Here is a 25,063-nt window from a genome sequence, read left to right as displayed (position 1 = left end):
AAGTTAGTCTTCAGATAATTATTCATATCTATTCAACACCCTACTTTATCTTTATCTTATTTTATCCAAGGAATTAAAATGTGTAGACTAACTTCTGAGATTTACTTGTAAACAACGTAATTCTATACTAGCAGTATGCTTCTTGAAGACTGTTTTGCATGAACAGCTGCTGAGAGCAGAGAAGATCAGCCCAATGCTGAGTTGCACTTTAATCTTTGAGTGTTATGACGCTGTAGACTAACATACTGGGCAGTGGCACTCACTGCTTGCTCTATTTCTGTCCAGAGAAACTCTTCTCTTAAACCGGTAATTCACTGCCACAAGTGCTTTTTTTCTGCTTCACAGCAGACCTCTGTCCCAGATTTATTTTCTTTGGGCCGTCCCTGCTCTGATTCTCTGTTGATGTATATATTTCTGTGACTGTTCTTCATTTCTAGGGTGTGGGCCGTGTCCTCAACCATGAAGAAAAACTTCCTTATATTAAAAGAGCATATCCTGAAGTAACATCAGTCTTAGTGGGAAAACCTGGAAGTCTGTGGCAGGATGTGTTTATTGTATGTCAAAGAGCTGAGCCACATCTATATCAATAGAGCATTTTAAAGTGTCTAATGCGTGATATCTATCTATCTATCTATCTATCTATCTATCTATCTATCTATCTATCTATCTATCTATCTGTCTGTCTGTCTGTCTGTCTGTCTGTCTGTCTGTCTGTCTGTCTGTCTGTCTGTATGTTTGTCTATATATATGTCTGTCTGTCTCTATCTGTGTCTACAAATCTCTCTGTCTTTGTTTATATATCTATCTGTCTATATATCTGTCTATATATGTCTTTTTTGTCTCTATGTATTTGTTTGTTTTTGTCTATATATCTGTCTTTGTCTAAATATCTGTCTTTGTCTATATATCTATCTGTCTCTATATATCTTTGTCTATATATTTGTCTGTTTTGTCTATATATCTGTCTTTGTCTATATATCTGTCTCTTTTTCTATATATCTCTGTCTCTATATTTATGTGTCTATATATCTGTCTTTGTCTATATATCTGTCTGTCTCTAAATATATGTCTGTCTTTATCTATATATGTGTCTTTGTCTATATATCTATCTGTCTTTATATCTTTGTCTATATTTGTCTGTTTTTGTCTAAATATCCGTCTGTCGATATATCTGTGTTTTTCTGTATATCTGTCTGTCTTTGTCTATATATCTGTCTGTCTTTGTCTATATATCTGTCTGTTTTGTTTATATATCTGTCTTTGTCTATTTATATGTCTATCTTTGTCTATATATTTGTCTATTTAGTCTATATATCTGTCTCTCTTTGTTTATATATTTGTCTGTTTTTGTCTATATATCTGTCTGTCTTTGTCTATATATTTGTCTGATTTTGTCTATATATCTGTATGTCTTTACCTATATATTTGTTTGTCTGTCTATATATCTGTCTATCTTTGTCTATATATTTGTCTATTTAGTCTATATATCTGTCTCTCTGTCTATATATTTGTCTATTTTTATCTATATATTTGTTTGTCTGTCTATATATCTGTCTGTCTTTGTCTATATATCTGTCTTTGTATATACTGTATATCTATCTGTCTCTCTCTCTCTCTCATATATATATATATATATATATATATATATATATATATATATATATATATATATATATATGTCTTTGTCTATATATCTATCTGTCTCTACATACTGTATCTTTGTCTATATGTCTGTCTTGTCTATATATCTGTCTGTCTGTCTTATTCTATACATATTTCTGTCTCCATATATCTTTGTCTTTATATTTTGTCTATATATCTGTATGTCTTTGTCTATATACCTGCCTGTGTCTGTCTGTATACAAAAATATCTATAAACTATACAACAGTTTACTGTTTGAGGGCTCTATTTTGACGGTCCATGCGCAGAGCGCAAAACGCAGGGCGCAAACGCTTTCAGGGCGTGTCAGAATGCATTTTTGCTAATTTATGGACGGGAAAATGCGCTTTGCGCCAGGGCAATATATGCAAATATGCACATTTTTTCATATGTAAAGATATTTGCCTATTGCTCTCTTGTGCGTATTAAGCAGTGCGTAAGCGAGGCGCAACTCTGCGCCGGAGTTTAGACCGGGTTAGTTTTGGTCTAATGAAAAATCTATTTTAGTTTCTTAAAATAGCGACGCGGTCCGCCTCAGAACGCCTTCCTTTTTAGACCAGAACGCCTATGGGCGCACAAATGAGCGCTAATGCATTTGCTATTTAAACAGCATAGCGCAACGCCTCAAAACCACTCTTGCGCCAAGCTAAAACTACCAAAAGACTACTGCGCCGCGCCTTGCACCACACTGCGCCGGGTGTATGATAGGGCCCAGAATGTTTATCTGTCTGTCTGTCTACAACTATATCTGTCACTATATTTGTCTGTCTCTGCCTATCTGACTGTCTATTAATTTATATATTGTCTGTCTCTATCTGTCTGTCTATCTGTCTTTCTGTCCTTTTCTGTCTTTCTGTCCTATTTGATTACATGTATAGCGATATATGCATAATCACGGTTGTTTTGCAGCTGGACCCGTAGTGCTTAAAAATATAAATAAGTAAAATAAAGGATGAATTTAACCTAAAATTAATTCAAAAGAATTACAAAAACTGTGATAACTATAGTATTTGGTTGGAATTATTGGCCCACACACTCACACCATCCAGTTCTCTCTCTCTCTCTCTCTCTCTCTCTCTCTCTCTCTCTCTCTGTCTCTCTCTCTCTCTCTCTCTCTCTCTCTCTCTTTATCCATAAGAAAGAGAGAAACAGTGGGAGGGAAAGACAGCTTCAGTGGGAATGTCTCAAATACAATTTTTTTCCCCTTTTTTTGCAAGCTGTCCTGTATTTTGAATTGCAGGTACTTCTCAGTGCTATGCGACTGCTGGCAGCCGAGGACATAATAGACAGTAATCAAAAACAATGATCAAACCTTAAAATCTGCTTGCCATCAGAAACCTCAAACGGAAGAATTCATCTCCAGATATATCTCACACAGCAGGTAAGGAGCTTCAATGCTCGTATTTATCTTGTTTCCTTTTTAGTTTTGTGCTCCTGGTGCATTTCTAGATGTTTCCGCTGTGACCAGTTCAGTTTTAAAAGCTTCTTGAGGTTGAAAAATAGAGACTAAAGTAGTTTTTAAATCTTTGAGCAATACTGTTTTTATTTTTCATCACTCTCTTATCCACATCAAGTCTTTAGATTTCTAACATTCTATAAATGTAACATTAATTATCCAATCTCATTTCTTTAAATGAGAGATACAAGTCAGATTTGCCTAACCAGTTGGGATTATCTAAATATGTTATATATATATATAGATCAAGCACTTATGAAATTGCTGACTGTTTTATTAGACTAAATCAAAGACTTTTAGAAGCTGAAAAACAAAACACATCTTTTATTTGTTAGTAGGATTGTTCAGGGCGGCGGTGGACATCATCAGGCTGTGCACGTCATCATTTTGTGAGCTTAAATCAGCTACCAGTTTATTACATAAGAGTGTTGTCATATTTTAAGAGGATATGACTTTGGGACATTCAGTGTCTTTATTTCATGAATCAGGGTGGCTCTCCAAAAACACAATCTGTTAAACTGCCAGTAATGTGGTTCTTCTGCCATTCTGTGGTAAAGGGTGTGGGAGTGAATTTAGAGAGAGGGAGAAAGAGCTCAGAGGTTGTTTAAAACCACACGCACAACACGTGGCACACAAAAAAGAGATTTTTTTCTGCAGATCTGGACAGTCACAGAATCTAATATAGGGATCGGTGTGTCCACAAAATAAAAAGATCCACATATTGTTAATTAATTAATTAATTTTTTTTGTGTGTGTGTGTTTGTGTTTTTAATAAGCTTTTAGTTTTATAGACTAAAAGCCAGGAGTTTTCTATTAATAATTTACAGTTTTGTATTTTTATTTTGTCATTTTTAGGAATCTAGATATAATTTAAACAACATATTAATTTTTATTAATTAATTGTTTAATAAATATTTAATACTGTATTATATTTTTAATTTTTGGAAGATTTTTCCAGCTGAAAAATACAAAAAAATATTTATTTTGGTCATTTAAATAGTGATTTAATACTTCAATATATTTATTTAATTGAATTTTAATAGTTTTAGTTACTCAATAACAAATTAAAAAGAAAAAAAAAAGAGATTTCCTTTATTCTCAAAATGTTTTCTTTAAACCTCTCCTGTTTTTAGCATTCTTTAACAAACTGTGCTTAGATTTCTAAACAAAAGGTGAGTTTGAAACATTCTTATATCTCACTAAACTATCTCAGCTATGCAATCCACATCTATTTAAGAGCTTTATGCTCTTATTATATCAACAATTCTCAAATTTATTTCCGTTTTAAAATCTCCTTAGGAATTTTAGACTAAACACGTGAGGTTGTTGATGTAAAATAAGAAACTAAACACAGAGTCTGTAAGATACACAATGAAAGAGTAGCATCTATGCATGCAGGATTAAACTCCATTACATCTTAGTGTTATTAATAAATCAAGTTATTTTATGTGCATTTATTACATACATCTTTTATGTTTCTACTGAAGCAAATGTATCTAAATGGCTAGATATATTTGTGCTCAAGTCTTGATCTTATACTGACGTTGCATCAGTATGGTTTCAGCTGTAATTCAGCTGGGCAAATGACACCAAAATACATTCAGATGATGTTACACCCGTTCTGGGGTGGAAGGAAAAAACTGACTGTAAATATAGCACAAAGACAGGTTACGAAAATACACATTTGCACACGTTGATGCATCTGACCCAAACACGTCCTTCCCTGACTCAGGTTTTAGTTTTAGTAACAATGAGATTTTTTCCTATTGTCGATGTGGAGAGCAGATTGGTTTATTGTGACAATCAGCTGCATTTACAGGGCTTAAAGGGACGGTTATATAAAAATTAAATGTACTCACCGTTTAATCAACCTCAAGTGGTTATAAACCTTGATGAGTTTCTTTTTCTGATAAAATAACATTTTTAGAAACTGGTAACCAGTTACATTTAAGAAAAAACAAATACTCTAGAAGTCAATTGCGGTTTCCAAAATTGTTAAAAATGCACTTTTGGTTGTCTTTAACAAAAAATAGAAACACAAATAGTTTTGAGCAAGTGAGTGGAGAGTAAATGATGACAGAACATCTAATTTTGAGAGAATAATGGAACTATCAGCTTGTGGACACAAAGAACCATATATACAGTTGAAGTCAGAATAATTAGCCCCCCTGAATTATTAGCCCCATCTGTTTATTTTTTTCTCCAATTGCTGTTTATCTGAAAGAAGCTTTTTTAAACACATTTCTAAACATAATAGTTTTAATAACTCATTTCTAATAAATAATTTATTTTATCTTTGCCATGATGACAGTGAATATTATTTGACTAGATATTTCTCAAAACACTGTACAGCTTAAAGTAACATTTAAAGGCTTAACTAGGTTAATTAGGTTAACTAGGCAGGTTAGGGTAATAAGGCAAGTTATTGTATAACGATGGTTTGTTCTGTAGACAATCGAAAAATAAAATAACTTAAAGGGGCTAATAATTTTGACCTTAAAATCGTTTTAAAAAATTTAAAACTGCTTTTATTCTAGCCGAAATAAAACAAATAAGACTTTCTCCAGAAAAAAAAATATTATCAGACATACTGTGATAATTTCCTTGCTCTGTTATACATCAATTGGAAATTAAAGAAAAAAATTAAAGGGGGGCTAATAATTCTGACTTCAAATATATATAAAGTTGAAGTCAGAATTATTAGCCCCCCTTTGATTTTTATTTTCTTTTTTAAATATTTCCCAAATGACGTTTAACAGACCAAGAAAATTTTCACAGTATGTCTGATAATATTTTTTCTTCTTGAAAAAAAAGTCTCATTTGTTTTACTATAAAAGTAGTTTTTAATTTTTTAAAACCCTTTTTAAGGGCACAATTATTAGCCCCTTTAAGCTCTATTTTTTTCCTGATCGTCTGCAGAACAAATCATCATTATACAATATCTTGCCTAATTACCCTAACCTGCAAGTTACCCTAATTAACTTTGGTAAGCTTTTAAATGTCACTTTAAGCTGTATAGAAGTGTCTTGAAAACTATCTAGTAAAATATTATTTACTGTCATCATGGCAAAGATAAAAGAAATCAGTTATTAGAAATAAGTTTTTAAAACTATTGTTCAGAAATGTGTTGAAAAAATCGTCTCTCAGTTAAATAGAAATTGGGGGAAAAAATAAACAGGGATGCTAATAAATCAGGGGGGCTAATAATTCTGACTTCAACTGTGTGTGTATAGGGCCAATTTCTTCTAGTCCATGGAAAGTTGCAAGCTTTTGGGAGAAAAATATGAGTTTTTAGCTAGGATTTAAATCCAGATTCTGAGAAGATTAAGCAAAGAAAGACTGGAAGAATATTACAAAGCAATCGAAATGCACCCTTACTTCAGTCTATAGATCTTGGGACCATCGAGTCTTTCTGCTTAGAAGAATTCAGCGATCAAACTGATGTTTTGGGGTCTAAAAGATCACAGAGATATTTAGGAGCCGTTCCACTCAGGGTTTGAAAACACTATGAAATTTTAAAGCCAGTGTGATCTGGAAGTTGCTGGGTTCATCTAAAGAACAACATGATGCAAAAGCAAAACAAACATTGCACATTTCACAGAGACTTTAAAACTTGATTCTGATTTGGACTGTCAGCTAGTGAAGACAACATAATATGAGGGAAATGCGATCAAAATTGTGCGTGCCAGCCATTTTGAATTGGCTTATTCCCATATAATTGAAATTTGTGCGTGCCAGACATTTTGAATTGGCTTATTCCCATATAATTGAAATTTGTGCGTGCCAGACATTTTGAATTGGCTTATTCCCATATTATTGAAATTTGTGTGTGCCAGCCATTTTGAACCATCTGAATTCATGTTTTATTAGCTTATTCCCATATAATTAGAAATTACAATAATCAATCCACAATCACACTCTTGAAATGATCGAAAATTCTTGGTTTTAATAACCTAAAGTGGCAGAAACTAGGGCTGTGCAATTAATCGAAATCAAATTGCAATTTGAAACATTGCGATTATCTAATCGCAGGAGGCAGCGATATGGAATATATATGTATTATTTAATTTACCTTGCCCAGAGCAAATGCATGACTTCTGTCTGTATGTGATAGTCTTACTTGCCAATTGAATGAGCCTACTTTCATTCTGCCCAATCAGAGCTGTTCAATCTGCCTCTTATCAGCCATGTTAGTTTGCAGAGTGTTCTGTATTTTTATAACCTTTTTTGTTTGTATAATGAGCTACGTTATCTCTCTTATTTGAGCTGAACTTGTTTACAGAAAGGTAATGTCATTTTATTTACTCCAAAGAACAATGAGTTAAATTTCTTAATATTTATAAACAAATTTGAATAAATGTTTAACTTAAGTAATTAAGTTAATTTATTTTAAGTTTCTTTTTTTAACGCTTAAGAAGCTACGATACAGATTATTGAGCTGAGTCTTGGCTGCAAAATTAAATTGCTAATCAAATCACAATCGCAATGTCTGTCAAAAAATTGCAAGAATATATTTTCCTCAAATTGCACAGCCATAAAAGAAACTCAATTTCAAGGTGCAACAGGAGATCTTTAAAATGCTAACGTTAGCCTGATAGCATTGAAAACATTCGTCCTTAATGCAAATCGACATCCAAAGCTACGCTTCCTCCATTTCCACATGAACACGCATTACACAGCATCACTATAATACGTCACTCAGGTACTTTTTATAATACGTTTTTCCTTCTCTGTCTTTGTCTCTTTGTTTGCAGATTAAAAAGTAGCAGCCATGTTGTCAGTCTGTGTGGCGTTTCTGTTTCTCTGCACTGCCCACCTACCAATATACTCCAGTGCTCTTCCCTTCGAGCAGAAAGGATTCTGGGACTTTGGCAAAGATATCGATGTGAAAGAGCTGATGATGATGATGGACCAGGAAGAAGGGTCTGCCGTGGAGCCATATAAACCTGAACATCCCACATGTCCATTCGGCTGTCGGTGCGAGCTCAGAGTCGTACAGTGCTCAGATTTAGGTGGGCTTAAAATGATATGTGTTTGCAATGCGTCTTGGTATAGACAGACAAGATAATGACTGTTTAGTCTGAGAGGTTTTTCTGCTAGACCCAAATTTTATATTGAACAGCACGGTGCCAAAGTTTTTTATGGCACAAACGCAAACAAAATATTCTGCAAAGCATATATGTCTACTAAAATTGCTGCTAAACTGTAAATCTGTCCTGACAGCATAAGTTTGTAGTTCATTGTTCATGTTATAACTTAATCTTATAAGTTATGCAAGCTGCTTAAGGTCAGTTTCACATAATATAAGTTCAATAGACTCATAAAGTTAATTTGAGCTTAAAAATTTAAGGCAAACAGGATTTGTTTACAGTGTATGATATGCAAAAGCAAATTGGAAAAGGTTACACTTTATTATGATGGTCCCTTTTCAATTTTCTGTTGAAATTAATTAACTTTTCTAATGCATGTCAATTAATATAAGTCATAGGTCGCAAACTCGATTCCTGGAGAGCCGCTGCTCTGCACAGTTTTGCTCCAACCCTAATCAAACACAGCTAATTCAGGTGTTCAAGACTATTAAGCAGGTGTGAGTTGGAGGTGGTTGGAGCCAAACTATGCAGAGCTGCGGCCCTCCAGGAATGGAGTTTTAGACCATTAATCTAAATAGAGTTTAACTGTAATATTGGTAAGTAGCAGAGTGTTAGTAGACTTATACTAAGTTAGTTAATCAATGTTATTCGAAAAATTAAGTTGATATAACCTTCAAAATATTGTTAGTTTGTAGAATACTTATGCTCGGTTTATAGTTAAAATAATCTGACGTGTACTTAAAATTATTTATAATCAGTAAAAATTTTATACTCAATTTTTTGTTGTAATTTAGGATTATTAGAATACAAGGCAGTAGAATTAGCATGGACGAAGAGGATGTGTCCCTACAAAAAACTACCAATAGGGTGTATGTGGAAGTATGCTGAAGGACTTTTAATTTGTCAGTAAACTGGCTGAGTGATATCTAATATAAAGTGGGTCTCATATTGTACAAGAAGCACTGCATTAAATCACATTTTTTCCCGCCATGTCTTTAAAATATGAACATTTATTTTAGTCCAGTAAATTCAATGATGGGCATGTGCGAGTAAACGGCTTTTCATCTCGTTTTACGCTTGAGCAACTAAATGAATGCCAAGGTCTATTTAATTGATTATATTTAAATCACATTACAACATCAATGCTGCAAAAGAAACCATATGAAATGGAAAAAAGTTCACATTAACCATTCACCAAAAGTTTATCACTATGGTAAAAAACACTAGCTTGGCATATACCCTATTAATAAAATGCCCTACCAATAATTTAATCGACTTAAAAATAAAATAATTCTCCATCAACTCTTAGTAACCTACTTGTTCACAAAGGATTAAAGTCAAGTTTGCTATGAGTTCACTATAATACTATTAACCAAGGCTGTGCAATTAATCGAATATTCAATAATCAAGATTAAAAAATTAAATTGCGTCACACACCTCTATAAATTTCTCTACATTCATACATCTTCAAAGCCAGATTGCAGTAAAATAATGTAAATTGACTTTTGCAGCATGGACTGTGATTCATTTATTGTTATTTGTATTATCACGTGTTTATTTTATATTATTAAGTACTTTATTAATGTTTTTGAAAGTGCAAAAACAATTTCCACGCAAACCCCACCAATGTCAAGAGTGAGTCTACGGCCTTGTCAGGATAATTTTTACTAATTGTACTTGCAAAGAGGGCAGCTTAGTCGTTAGCACTGTCGGCTCACAGCAAGAAGTTTGAGTCCCAGTTGGGTCAGTTGGCATTTCTGTGGAGTTTGCATGTTCTCCCTGTGTTAGTGTGAGTTTTCTCTGGGTGCTTCCGTTCCCCCCGGAGTCCAAAGACATACACTATAGGTGAATTGAATAAACTAAATTGGCCGTGGTGTGTGTGTGTATGGGTGTTTCCCAGTATTGGGTTGCAGCTGGAAGGGCATCCGCTGCGTAAAACATATGCTGGAATAGTTAGCGGATCATTCTGCTGTGGCAACCTCTGGTAATAAAGGGACTAAGCTGAAGGAAAATGAATAAATGTACTTGCAAAGTTACTCATAGCCAGTAGAACACTTTTGCTCAGTAATCAGTCTGTAGTTGGAAAATCATCATAATAAAGTGTTTGTGGGGACTTCATGAGGAGGAGGGATGGAGTAGGCACAGGTTTAGTCTCAAACTCTCAAACCTTTTATACTTCTTATTTACATTAATCCCCACATTTCACTCCACCTTTACTTCTAAATGGACAAAATCTTTACAGTACACAACTAAACTGTGAATTGTGGCAACAAAATCAGCTAAACCAAACAAAAAGAAGCAGAGAACGGAGGCGAATGGAGATTAGGGAAGTTAGCATGATGGTTGTCGCCAAACTCTTAGAAGACCACCGAGCCACTCTTTCAGCCGACTTTATAAATACAGTTTCACTCGAGGTAAAACTAGATAAAGTGTTCGCAGATATTAGTCAGGCAGTTTAGTTATAGCCCAATAACTGCTAGGGTAACTGCTTTAGTAAATAAAATGTCTAAAATGGAGGCAAAATTGGTTGTAGAAACATTTTTGACTCAGAAATGGGTATATTACACTGTTACAAAAATACATTAACCACTCAATTTTTAAGCACTTTGAAAATGTAGATTTTATTTGCAACTTACAAATAAAAAAAAAGTTTACCAAGGCTGCACTGACAAAAAATGATGTAGAAAAACCTTTCCTTAATAACAACAAAAAAATGGCAAGCCACACTTTTAAAAACTAAATTTTCATATATATTATATAATGTGAGGAAAAATGTGGAATTATTCAGATTATTTAGCACTATTTTTTGATGGCGTAATCAAAGCAGACTTGTAACCTCCTTTTTAGGCTCTATTTGATAACCACCAGTGTAAAGAATGAAGCTACCCTGGTTTGTGATTAGGTTGGATGAGTTACAGGATATCCCCTTTATATCATCCATGTTATCCCAAAATTACTAGTCTGTGACATCAAAGACCTGCCTATCATTTTTTCCCATGAGATTTAAAAAATGTGGTATGAATGAACAGACTAGTATGAAACGAAAAGATATGATTGTGAGTCATGAGTTTTATCTATAAAAATAACATATAAATCAAAGTTGTGGCTGAAAGTAGGGAAAGTGAGGAGGACATTTTGGCTGAACGCTGCATAGAAATGTCAGGTTTTACCATCCACATCAAAGGCCAGAATGAGATCAGGATCAAATTTTAGCTTGAGAACGGATACCAATTCAGACACACCGCTAATCTGGCCTGTCCACATCAGACAGCACATGTGGTGTGTGGTCGGTCACCTGAGAAGACAGACATTCTGGTTATTCTGCTCGGTACAGCAAACGTGCCATAAACTATGATGTCGGTTTCACCAGGAATGATGAATTAAAAAAGCTAAATGGACAATTTCTGCGGATGCCAGGTACCACCCAAGCACACTTGCCCTCTTTTAAATCAGTCTTTTATGAAGTTCATAAAACACTCCTCTTTCTCTCTCTCTCTCTCTCTCTCTCTCTCTCTCTCTCTCTCTCTCCACGTTGTAATGTGCTACGTGGAGCCATGGTCATCTGGCTCCTTCTTAATTATATGGGAAGCTCAGATGGGAATGCTAGCACACAACAACACGGCACAGCAAACACACGAAGCCCAGAGAATTACCAAACATTTCCAAAATTATAGCCCGCTGAAAAGTTTACTAGTGACCCTGAGTAACCCAAAGACTCAGATGGTAAATACTTAAGAAATTGTTTCTTAAATTTACTGCCTACTCAAAGCATCCTAATGTTATAAACAAAGTCCGGTAAGTATTCAGCTTATTTTTATGAATGAATGCAAATATATTTACCTTCAGTATGCGGGCTGTCCAGAGATATTCACTTCACTAAAACAGTTTGTTAACTTGTTAACATGAATGACGCAGTGGCGCAGTAGGTAGCGATGTCGTCTCACAGCAAGAAGGTCGCTGGTTGAAGCCTCGGCATGGTCAGTTGGCTTTTCAGTGTGGAGTTTGCATGTTGTCCTTGCGTTCTCGTGGGTTTCCTCCGGGTGCTTCGGTTTCCTCCACAGTCCAAAGACATGCGGTACAGGTGAATTGAGCTAAATTGTCCGTAGTGTATGAGTGTGAGGGATGGGTTGCAGCTGGAAGGGCATCTGCTGCGTAAAATATATGCTGGATAAGTTGGCGGTTCATTCCGCTGTGGCGACCCCAGATTAATAAAGGGACTAAGCCGAAAAAAAATGAATGAATGAACTTGTTAACACATCTGTTGAGTTGGAATTTATCATAATTTATTATAATCAAAACTACACTGGTGTGTATTATAACTACCCAGGTAGCAAAGAATTCCAAACATGGCCTGGGTTATCAGATGTGGCTCCATCTTTAAGGTGACACACAACACTTGGAGCAGATGTCAAATGTAGTATTTGGCCCAGATGTAAAAAATGTATATGTGGGACACGTAAGTTTGGCCTTGACCTAATTTCAAAATACATTTCATTTATTTTTGAGTAAAGAAAAAATTCTACCAATCAGCTTGCTTCGAGAAAAAGCATGGCTATAAAGTGAAATGCTTCATAGGTTTATCAAATTCATTGCAGTCGTGACACATTAACATATCTGACCCAGTTATCGTTGTTAACTTGTATGAGACTTGGCCTAGATATGGTCTATGTTTGGCCCTTATATAAAAGCCAGACTTGGTCCAATCATGTACCGTAATTCACTGCAGCATGTGGGTCAAGCAAAAGCATGATTGTGTGGGCCAGAGTTGGGCCAGAAAAATTTTGCTCTGTGGGATGCATTAACACTGACGTAGCAAAGAATTCTGGCCCAAATTTGACATAAAGCTGGCACAGCAGGCATTTGTCTGGCACTGGCATAAAACATCCGGGCCAAACATGGCCCTGGTTTTGCAGAGGTGGCACCATCTTTAAGGCAGCACATAAGACTTGGGCTAGATATCAAATGTAATATTTGGCCCAGATGTTAAACATTTATATGTGGGCCACGTAAGATTGACCAACTTTTAAAATACCCTTTCAAATATTTTTGAGTAAAGAAAAATTCTACCAATCAGGTCACTTCGAGAAAAAATGCGGCCATAAAGCAAAATGCTTCATGGGTTTATCAAATTCATTGCAATCGTGACACACCAACATATCTGACCCAGTTCAGGCTCAGTTATGGGTTATTATCTTGGCTGAGACTTTGCCCAGATATGGTCCATGTTTTGCCCTTGTATGGAACCCAGACTTGGTCCAATCATGTACTGTAATTCACTGCAGCCTATGGGCCAAGCAAAAGCTGGTAGAGTGGGCCATATCTGGGCCAGAGTTTTACAGTTCGTCACATTATTATGACTTATTAGCCTTAACGAAGCAGAAATAAGGAAGCAGATTACCAAGAAATTGCAATGTAAAATATAGTTATCTGGAATACTCAGTCCTGATTGGTCAGTCGTAACGGGGAGCGGATGTATCTAATATTTGCAATGGCAGGGTACAATACAGGGGTGTTAGGGGGAGATTGAACCCCCCCAACATTATCGAAAAAGTTAACCTCTCCTAATGCCCATTTAAGCTTCAATGTATAATTTGCACCTAGCGCATCAGTATCACACACATTTTACCAGTACTATGGTAGCATCGCTATACCAAGGCCTCAGAAATACTGGCGGTGCCGATTGCACATTATCTAAGGCTTCAGTTAAAGCGCACACCTGAATCTGTTAATTTCTGTTCCTGGAAATATGATTTAGTAGCTACAACAGCCGCAACAATCTCTTAAAAGAACGACTCACAAAGTGAAATTTTGGATTACTCTGTATTGTTACCTGATAAGACTATGTCTTTGTTATATTTGTTACATTTTGGCTAGCAAAATTTTTGATTATATAAATATAACTCTCTTTTTTCAATCTTCTTAACGTGACTATAGAAACAGGACTACATTTGATCCATCAGGCATTTTGTGAAGTGTGGGCATTACAGGTGCTGGAAAAGAAAGGGTATAACTGATGTCAGCTACAAAGAAAAGTCATTTTAGAGAAAAAGCATGTTCCTCAAAAAACTAAATATTTTTTTGGAATTACTTGCATTAATAAATTACACAATGACATATGTGTAATAAGAAAGTAAAATAGATTTGTTTTATTTCATGTGTTTTGTTTAAACTATATTGGAATGTATTAGTTACCATGGAAAAATATCAAGTCAGCCTAGATGCATTCAGTTTTATTTATTTTTATTTCATATCTAACTTCTCAGAATTGATCATTTCATGTTTCTTTGTTCATTATTCTCCAACAGGTTTAGGTTATGTGCCATATGATATTCCTGCAGACACACTGCTGTTGGACCTGCAGAGCAATAGGATCACAGAGATTAGGGAGGGAGACTTTAAGGGACTCTCCAACCTCTATGTGAGACTTAACATATTTTTATTTCATAATTTGCATAAAGATTTGGTGAATGAACTAAGAAATACAAAATTGTGTGGATACTTTACCTCATTATTTACTCACTCTCAAGTCACGAGCTTCCTTTTTTCTGCTAAACTCAAAAGAGGATATTGAAAAGAATGTTGGAAACTTATAGCTATTGATATCCATAGTAGGAAAAATACTATGTAAGTCAATGACAGTTTCCACAACTCCTCAAAATCTTATTTTGTGCTAAAAAAGAACCTTAAATATGTTTGAAACAAGTGAATGGTGAATAAACAATGACATATTTGAGTAATTATAACTATACTTTAATAAGTTTTTATGCCTTTCCTCCAATCAGTTATTTATAACCCCTGTCCAATTTCAGGCCCTGGTCTTAAGATATAACCAGATCTCCAAAATTCATCCAAAGGCATTCCTCCCTTTGAAACGTTTGCAGAAGTTATACATTTCACACAACCTTCTGACATCCATGCCCAAAAACCTGCCTTCATCTCTAGTGGAGCTGCGGATCCATGACAATCGCATCAAGAAAGTGCCGGCATTTAGCTTCTCAGGCCTTCACAACATGCATGTCATTGGTAAGACTGTGCTAATCACCTCATGGATGATTCATGAACGTAATGCTGAGGTTATACAGTAGTTATGTAAAGCTGCTTTTGGCAGTTTACTCATAAGTTGTTTGATATAAATAAAACAAAAAACTGTGTCTGCTTCAAACATTGTTTTTGTTGTTGTTGTTGTTGTTGTTGCAGAGATGGGTCGTAATCCACTCCAGAACAGTGGTTTTGAACCCGGAGCATTTATGGGTCTTAAACTGAACTACTTGCGTATTTCCGAAGCAAAACTCACTGGGGTTCCCAAAGGTAACATATAGTTTTAAAAAACTAGTCATTTTGAAATACATATATAGTCATATACACACACACACACACACACACACACGCGCACTCAGTTGAAGTCAGAATTATTATTATTTATTTTTTTTAATATTTCCCAAATTATGTTTAACAAAGCAAGGAAATTTTCACAGTATGTCTGATAATATTTTTTCTTCTGGAGAACGTCTTATTTGCTTTATTTCGGCAAGATTTTTTTTTAAAAACCATTTTGTAAATGAAACAATTTACCTGTGACTTTACGCTGTATAGAAGTGTCTTGAAAAATGTCTACTAAAATATTATTTACTGTCATCAGGGCAAAGATAAAATAAATCAATTATGTTTAGAAATGTGTTGAGAAAAAATCTTCTCTCCGTTAAACAGAAATTGGGGAAAAACATAAACAGAGGGGCAAATAATTCAGGGGGTTTATTCATTCTGACTTCAACTATGTATATATATATATATATATATATATATATATATATATATATATATATATATATATATATAGGAATATATAGGAACAGTGCAATGTGTACGTTGGCATAAGACGATACAGTATTACAGTCTATTACAGTCTACAGTATCTGTTACAATTGGTATTTCACAATAATTAACCCAGAAAAAAAGCAGCGCAATCACTACCAAATTGCTGTTGTGTTTGCGATAAGAAAAAACGCTAAACATATGCGGACATTTCTTCTTTCTTCCTGCCAACACAACACACATTCCTGATATGTGAGTTCCTTTTCACACTCAATACACCACAATTATATGATATAACTTCAATACAGCACTACAACATGCAAAAGAGAGAGATCGACATAGAAAAAAACTTACCTGTTTAATAATGATTTGATCAGCTGTAGTTTAAAATTACGCTGTTTGATTCCTTCTCCAAGGTCTTATAATGTGGTCTCTGTCACCATCTTGTGGATGAACATTGTCAACTGTCTTTGCTCAGTATGACAGGCTAATAGCCGCTGACGTGCTGTCTCTCAGAAATTATAAATATTTAAAATAGGCACTATCCTTATGAATAAACCTCATAGTTGCAATCTACAACTACATTCTCAACTAAAAAAAAGCCTCAAAAATACATTATGTTGTCCAACAACTGCAATATTTGTCAAACTGTAGAGTGTCCTGTGATTGTTGCTGTATGTGGGGGGAGTAATACACAAGGGAGAAGGGTGAAGAGGCGGTATGAGTGCTGTTACTGGCAGAATATTGCATATATATATATAGCAGTTGCTGCTTAATATTTGAAGCTTTTTATTTTAAGCTGTCGTGTGGTGAATTTAATGTCTTTGCTGAATAAATGTATTAATTTATTTTCTTTTCTTTTTAAATCTTACTTAACTTTAGCATCACAGTTTTCACCAATAAAAAGAGCAAAAAAAGCAGAAAAAACAGTAGCTAATGATAATAGCTCCTGCATAACATTTTTTTTTAGAATGTGTCTTATTTTTGTCAGACCTTCCCGGCAGTCTTCATGAACTTCATTTGGACAATAATCAGATTCAAGCCATTGAGCTGGTGGATCTCAGCCAGTACACCCAGCTGCAAAGGTGAACTTTACACATCTCTATTTATTTAGTGTCATTAGCTTACTGTAGTCAGCATTTGAAGTGGATCAAAAAGGGTTTTTCAGAATTCACCCAAGACAAGAATGGGTGCCGTTTAATAGTTTTAGGACAAGTTTGATGAAAGGTTTTGAACCACTTTAAATGTTGACTACTATACAGCATGTATGTAAACAGATTGCACTTGTATTGGATGAATTAGTATGTTTTGGGTGTCCTCTAGTGGTGAAATCCTCCATCTTTGTGTTTAGGCTGGGACTTGGCAGTAACCAGATTCGCCACATTGAGCACGGTGCTTTATCTTACCTCACCAACCTGAGAGAGCTGCACCTCGACAACAACCGCCTACCCAGTGTGCCCAGTGGTTTGTCTCATATGAAGTATCTGCAGGTGTGTGTATACTGATTCAACACTTTGGTATTTCATTATTCAGTTTTTTTTTTTCAGTTTATTTATGGTCTGTTGGCTTTTCAACTGCAGAAGATTTAACTGCACTTTTGCAAAATGACTTTCACTGACATTTTAGCAGTTTGAAATAATATGGTTGATATGATACGGTTATCAGCTGGAGTGCCCACAAGTCACACTATAGTGCACTCCAGCTACTGTATACTTCAGGGGTCACCAATCTCGGTCCAGGAGGGCCGGTGTCCCTGCAGGGTTTAGCTCTAGCTTGCCTCAACACACCTGCCTGGGTGTTTATGATTAGCTGGTTCAGGTGTGTTTGATTAGGGTTGGAGCTAAAATCTGCAGGAAACCGGCCCTCCAAGAACAAGTTTGGTGACCCCTGCTATACTCAATCAGCCATTCACTCGGCAGCTGATGATCATCTGATACCAAGAAGACTAAATGCTGGTCAATGTAAGCTCTGTTTTAAATTCATTCTTATGAATCATTCATGATTTTTTCACTGCTAGGTGTTTGTATTTCTTATTTCTGACTGAAACTAGTGCAACTGATGATTATCTGAGCACATATTCCGAACTTGTCCCAGTAAACTGCACTTATTTTAATAACCCGAGATGCTCTGGGCATGGAGGAGGTCTTGCAACCATTTTTAAAAATGTGTTTGGTTGTCAGCCTATGCGTGTTGATACTTTCTCTAGCTTTGAGCTACAACTGTTTCAGATAAAAGAGCAGTCAGGATCTGTCCTATGTGCATTAGGCTATCGACCTCCCAGATCAGCTAATGACTTTATTAAACAGTTTGGTAATTTGATGAGCAGTTTTTACCCAGATATGATAACATTTTAGTTTTGTGTGATTTTATTATTCATGTCTGCTGCCCAATTGATAATCTAGCAAAGGATTTTTTCAATCTTATTAACCCTTTTTATTTGATGCAGCACGTAAAAGGGCCCACCACAACTGTAGGCACACACTGGATTCGGTTCTGTCATATGGTCTGTCAGAGTGCAATATTGCACTACACAACGAGGCATTGGCATTTTCAGATTATGAAGAAGTCACATTTGAGATTGCTTTCAACCATAAAATAAGCAACTCTTCTATGTTTTCCTGGTGGTCTTGTAGATTTTAAAGCTCTTCTGTTGATTTGTTTGAGCAATTGTACATTAATAATTAATAGATAAGAACCTTCACCTACTCTTTATCTGAATGTTAATCAGCTGCTTGATTTCACTGCTCTTCCTCTTCAATTTTAGACTGTGTTGCTCCAAAAAAAAATTGAACTATTAAGCCTACATCTGAGCCCTGGCTGAACGAGGCCACTCAAGCAAGGAAAAGAGAGATAAAAAGCTGTTGTCATTTGAGATCTTTAAGAAAACTCTCTCCACTTATCAGGCTTCCGTGAAGGAGGCTGAAAGGAAATATTTTTTTCTGACTTATTAATAATCAAAATAAGCCTGATGTTTTATTTCGCTGCATAACTTCTGTTTTTAACCCTGGGACAAATATGATGAATGATGGAGAGGAGAGACGGTTATACACCCAATTCAGTGGATGGGGTTTATTTGGAGGCAATGATGGTAAGGGCAGAGGGAGGGAATTTGGCCAGGACCCCAACTCTTTTAAGAGAAGTGCCTTGGGATATTTAGTGACCACAGAGAGTCAGAACCTCAGTTCAACATCTCCTCCAAAAAACAGTGAGGTGAGCTGTTCACTGAAACCTAGGGGGTTTATTTTGATAGTGATCTGAAATTCCTGATAAATAAACAAATAAATATTGATGTAAAATCCATTTGTTTTTTCATTTACGACTTGTGGCAGAAGTTGCTTCTCTGTTTTTATGATCTTGAGACTATGTTTGATGCTTTTATTCTGGAGATCCTTGACTATTGCAACTCTTAGTATGTGGGTGTCTGCCAAAATGACCTCAATAAACTGCAGTCATTGCAAAATGTGGCTGCGAGGCTTCGATCAGGCTCTTGTAAGCTGAAGCATTTATCCCCAGTTCTATCCTCACTGGGCTGGTTGCCTGTCAGGTTCGGGATTGATTTTAATTTATTAGTTTTTGTTTAGAAATCCTCTAAAGGCTTGGAAACCTGCTTATTTATCAGGTCTCCTGCATGTATACAGATCCAGTAGTTTATTTAGGTTAACAGAACAGTCTTTGCTGTCTGTACTAAGGACCCGGTGAAAGCAAAGAAGGGGATCAGGCTTTCACTGTTATTGCTCCAAAGTGCTGGAATAAGCTTCCACCACACGCTTCAACTTTACATGTTTTTAAAAACCTCCTGTAATTGCATCTTCTTCATTTAGCTTTTGAGCCATTAGAATCTTGAAGGGTTTGTGGTTATGTTTTAGTTAAGTATTCTTATCGTTTTGATTGTGTTCAGCACTTTGGGCAATGCTCGATTGAAAAAAATGTTATCACTCGCACATTTAATGAGTATTATCAATGGTTATCAGCTGATAGATATGGGCCAGTAGGGGCCTTCTGCACCTACTAGGTGATAACAGAAGGCTGTTATCATCCATCTTCATGGTTAATCAGCAATACTAATAGAGAAGACTCCTGATCCGTTTTTAGATTACTGTGATGGTTGGGTTTAGGGTTTGGGTAGGAGTAAACGTTAATAAAATACAGTTAATGGGAAATTTCATAAATAATAAAAATATCTCTTGTTAACGTCTGGCCGTAGCCGTATGTGATCTATAGGTGATTAACCATATCGATGGATGACAACAGCCTTCTGAACCTAGTAGGCGTATATCTATCCGCTGATAACCTCTGATAACACCATTCAATCGAGTGATAACATTCAAATCAGTTGAAATGTGCTATAAATAAATAACTTAGTACATAAATAATAAACTTTGAGGTCAACATAATCAAATACACTTCACTGAACATGTAATATACATATAGTAGGGGTGTAACCACTGTTTGGATTCATTCCGAACTATTATTATACATAGGTGACTGCTCGGTTCATGCACTCCCACAATGAATGCAGTCAGTCCAGATGTGCCAATTACTGGAGTTTGACAGAAAAGACCACAGCAGAGCAAATTCACAAAGAACGCATCTTTGCATCTGAAAACACAAGATGCAGCACTCAGAAGTGGTTCCGCCTATGCCATGTTGCCATTGTCATGCCAATTTCAAGTTCTTCTCATTGGTCCACTGCTGTGAGACTGACATTAATGATCGCCACTGCGTGTAAATCTGAAACTTTTGCATCTTGACACATTAACTATGTTTCCATCCTCCTATTTTTATGTGCACTTTGGATATGCACATAAAAAAACGATTGATGGGAACGCCAAGATGCGCATCAATTTTAAAAATGCGCGTAAAAGATGTATGCGCATAACTGAGTAGGATCAACTTTTTATTCGATAAGAAAAGATGCACATAGACTATGATGGAAACACTTTTACCGAACAAATTCCAGTATGCGCATTACAAAAAGGTCATGTGATTTTGTTATAAGAGATCATGTGATGATAAAAATGTGTGTGAATGAACAAACCAGCATGCTGAGCACACCGTAGAACATATGAACTGTTGTTTTAGTCATTCTAAAACGCCGTAACCATTTCAGTATTAGTGTTACCATATTATTAATTACCTAGAACTGTCGAGAGCGTCTGCGCTTCGCATCTCACACCTTCAAACGCCACCACGCGATCACTGCATTCCAGCATTGTCTTCTAAGGTGCAAGTCATTTATTAAATAAGGAAAAGATTGACCGAGCTTCTCCAACCGCAGCTAATTCCATTCATACTTTTGATGTTTTGGTGGCAGTTATTCAGGAAGTGATGATTTTGTTCTCTCTGACTCGTTGGATGGAAAAAATGCAGTTTTCTGCATAGATTTAATTTGCATCTTAGGATGGAAACATAGCTAGTGTCTATAAGTTGTCCAAAATCATGCTCATTGTTGGCGCAAAAGGCTAGTGGTTAGCGCACTGACATATGGTGCATTAGCACTTCAGGGCGTCCCAGTTCAAACCCAGGCTGAAGGACATTTCCCACCCCCTGAAAACTGAAAAGCAAGCACTAGGGATTTGTTATTATTCCCGTTGTACTGTACCGATATGGAAATGTAAACTCTGTGTGCTGTAACACGCCTTACACATAGACATGGAAATGTTGGACACTATAAACTGTATAACTTCAGGTTAACTATTTAATATACTGTCCAAACTATAGAGCTGCTTTGTAAAGATAATTATTGGGAAAAGCGCTATACAAATACAACTGAATTGAGTTGACTTGCTTACATATTCTATCGTGCATTGGGTTAATCATCCTGCACATTACACGCACACACACACACACACACACACACACACACACACACACACACACACACACACACACACACATCAGTGCCAAGTCATTCATGTTATGTACATTACATAGTGTTCCTTGTTCCTGGATCCTCATTCCTTGTTTTGTCATACATTCATTTTCTTTTGGCTTAGTCCCTTTATTGATCTAGGGATCGCCACAGCGGAATGAACCGCCAACTTATTCAGCATATGTTTTAAGCAGCAGATGCCCTTCAAGATGCAACCCATCACTGGGAAACATACACACTCATTCACACTGCTACACTACGGACAATTTAGCTTACCCAATTCACCTACCACATGTCTTTGGTCTGTGGGGGAAACCGGAGCACCTGGAGGAAACCCACGTAAACTCTTTTGTACCTCAAACATCTTTCCCTCAGTAGGTCAAAGCCTAAAAGGGCTAGTTTCAAAGAGTTATGAAACTAAAATTATGTGCTATTTTAAGCTGAAACTTCATATACACACTCATAGACTCATAGGGACCTCATAGACTTTTTTACATCTTGTAGAAAGGGCATCATAGGTCCTGCTTTAAATATAAAGAATCAGTAAGACATTAATCTGTCAGCAGAAAGCAAAATTAGTTGACATTTTCTTACTGAATCAAAAATTGTACAATGATAAATTCATACATCAAAAATATTCGAAACAGATGTACTAATAATAAAAGAAATATATAATAATAAGATCCAATACAGATAAATATGTAAATACTAATATACCAATGGTACAGCAATAAAAAAGAAAAGGAAATAAATCTAAATCAAATAAAAAGCTACAGCATATAAACATGAATACTTTCTCTGTGTTCTCCATTTATGAATAAGTCAGGGCCAATGAAAATAGACCAGGTGTCGGGGTTTTTTTTATCACATACTTTAATTTTTTTTAACATTTGAAGGAAGAGTTGACAATTTTGCATATTCATTTATTCATTCATTTTTGGCTTAGTCCCTTTATTATTCTGGGGTCGCCACAGGAGAATGAACCGACATACTGTATGTTTCATGCAGCGGATGCATTTCCAGCTGCAACCCATCACTGGGAAACACCCATACACACTCTTTCACACACATACACTACGGCCAATTTAGCTTATTCAGTTCACCTGACCCAGCTGGGACTCGAACTAGTGACCTTCTATCTGTGATGCCATTACCGCATACAGTAAATTTGATCTATTACATTTTAAAAGTCTGTATCAGATCATGCATCAAATGAATATAATTGTGTGGAGAAGGATTTTTCTAGTTCAGCGTTATAAGCCTTGTAGCAATTATTAAATAGAAGGAAAGTTTATTTGTGAAGATATTCACCGGCTATTTTAGTAGGAACAACTTACTAGTACCTGGTTGGACCCCTTTTGCCTTCAGAACGGCCATAATCCTTGGTGGCATAGATTCAACAAGGTACTGGAAATACTCCATAGAGATTTTGGTCCATATTGACATGATAGCATCATCATGATGCAAATCTTATGTTCCACCACATCCCAAAGCTGCTCTATTGGATTGAGAACTGGTGACTGTGGAGGCCATTTGAGTACAGTAAACTCATTGTCATGTTCAAGAAACCAGTCTGAGATGATTCGCTCTTTATAACATGGTGCGTTATTCTGCTGGAATTAGCCATCAGAAGATGGGGGTACACTGTGGTCATAAAGGGATGGACATGGTCAGCAACAATACTCAGGTAGGCTGTAACGTTGACACGATGCTCAGTTGGTACTAATGGGCCCAAAATGAGCCAAGAAAATATCCCCCACACCATTACACCACCACCACCAGCCTGAACTATTGATACAAGAAAGAATGGATCCATGCTTTCATGTTGTAGACACCAAATTCTGACCCTACCATTCAAATGTCGCAGCAGAAATCGAGACTCATCAGACCAGGCAACGTTTTTACAAACTTCCATTGTCCAATTTTGGATGAGCCTGTGTGAATTGTAGCCTCAGTTTCCTGTTCTTAGCTGACAGAAGTGGCACCTGGTGTGGTCTTCTGCTGCTGCAGCCCATCCGCCTCAAGGTTCAATGTGTTGTGCTTTCAGAGATGCTCTTCTGCAGACCTCGGTTGTAGTGAGTAGTTATTTGAGTTACTGTTGCCTTTCTATCAGCTCGAACCAGTCTGGCCATTCTCCTCTGGAATCAACAAAGCATTTGCGCCCACAGAACTGCCGCTCACTGGGAATTTTCTTTTCTTTTTTTGGACCATTCTCTGTAAACCCTAGAGATGGTTGTGCGTGAAAATCTCAGTAGATTTCTGAAATACTCAGACCAGCCTGGCACCAACAACCATGCCGCGTTTAAAGTCACTTAAATCACTTTTCTTCTCTATTTTGATGCTCGGTTTGAACTGCAGCGGATCATCTTGATCATGTCTACATGCCTAAATGCATTGAGATAAATTGGAGGACATTATTCAATATCTTTGAAAAAATTCAGAAATTGATTATGGATATTTTTGCAGTGTATTTATTGTATGGTAAATAAACTGAACTGTGCTTTCTTTACAGGTTGTTTACCTTCATTCAAACAACATCACCAATGTTGGGGAGGATGACTTCTGCCCTACAGGATTCGGGCTGAAGAAGGTCTTCTACAACGGCATCAGTCTGTTTGACAACCCAATCAGGTACTGGGAGGTGCAGCCCTCTACGTTCCGCTGCGTCAGTGACCAGATGGCCGTACAGTTTGGCAACCACAAGAAATAAACCACTAACAAAACCAATCCAAGAGGAGAACAAGACAAAAATGAGCCCATAATTTGTGTAAATCGTCAAGATATTTGAGCGAATAAGATGTACAGAGGCATAAATCAGAAGAAACGTGGACTTCATTTAAACAAAGGTGGTTGTATAACCACTGGTGTATTCAAAACTATTGATGTGTGTGTAATTCCCTGCTAACATTAATGAATATGTACTCCACAAGAAGTGCCTTTTTTGATCAGTTTAGTTGACTTGAAATATCTAACAGCTTCATTTGCTTAGTTTCGATTGATTGCGTCTTTAACTAATGAGATAAATTCTCAGTTTGTCATTCTGGCTGGCTGATTGTCCCTCATTCATTATTGTAATACTGTAATAAAGTGGATTTATTACGTGGATCACAAAACAGCCGGTCTTAAAGGTGACCTTATTTTCTTCTAATTTAAATGTTGTGAAATGATCCTAA

The 25,063-nt window shown here is 36.1% G+C and overlaps 2 protein-coding genes across 3 annotated transcripts in view; both read left to right on the top strand.

Annotated features, from left to right (window-relative positions):
* The window catches only part of si:dkey-6n6.1, a 215,547-nt gene that overhangs the window by 29,813 nt on the left and 160,671 nt on the right, over positions 1–25,063 (top strand). The window lies entirely within an intron of this gene.
* On the top strand, positions 136–25,005 carry bgna (biglycan a). Of its 2 annotated transcripts, XM_073909316.1 has the most exons (10): positions 136–306; positions 438–554; positions 2,901–3,041; positions 7,871–8,128; positions 14,512–14,624; positions 15,016–15,229; positions 15,404–15,514; positions 17,010–17,103; positions 17,370–17,508; positions 24,403–25,005. In XM_073909316.1, exons 4-10 carry the CDS (start codon positions 7,888–7,890, stop codon positions 24,598–24,600), a joined length of 1,110 nt encoding a protein of 369 aa, XP_073765417.1. In that variant the 5' UTR covers positions 136–306; positions 438–554; positions 2,901–3,041; positions 7,871–7,887; the 3' UTR covers positions 24,601–25,005. The 2 variants fall into 2 exon arrangements, with proteins under 2 accessions (XP_073765417.1, NP_001002227.1); NM_001002227.2 differs by lacking the exons at positions 136–306; positions 438–554 and having other exon boundaries at positions 2,866–3,041.

Source organism: Danio rerio, chromosome 8, assembly GCF_049306965.1.
Source record: "Danio rerio strain Tuebingen ecotype United States chromosome 8, GRCz12tu, whole genome shotgun sequence".
NCBI classification, from domain to species: Eukaryota; Metazoa; Chordata; class Actinopteri; order Cypriniformes; family Danionidae; genus Danio; species Danio rerio.
Note: the sequence above shows the minus strand (reverse complement) of the source record. Positions and strands in the feature narration are given on the sequence as shown.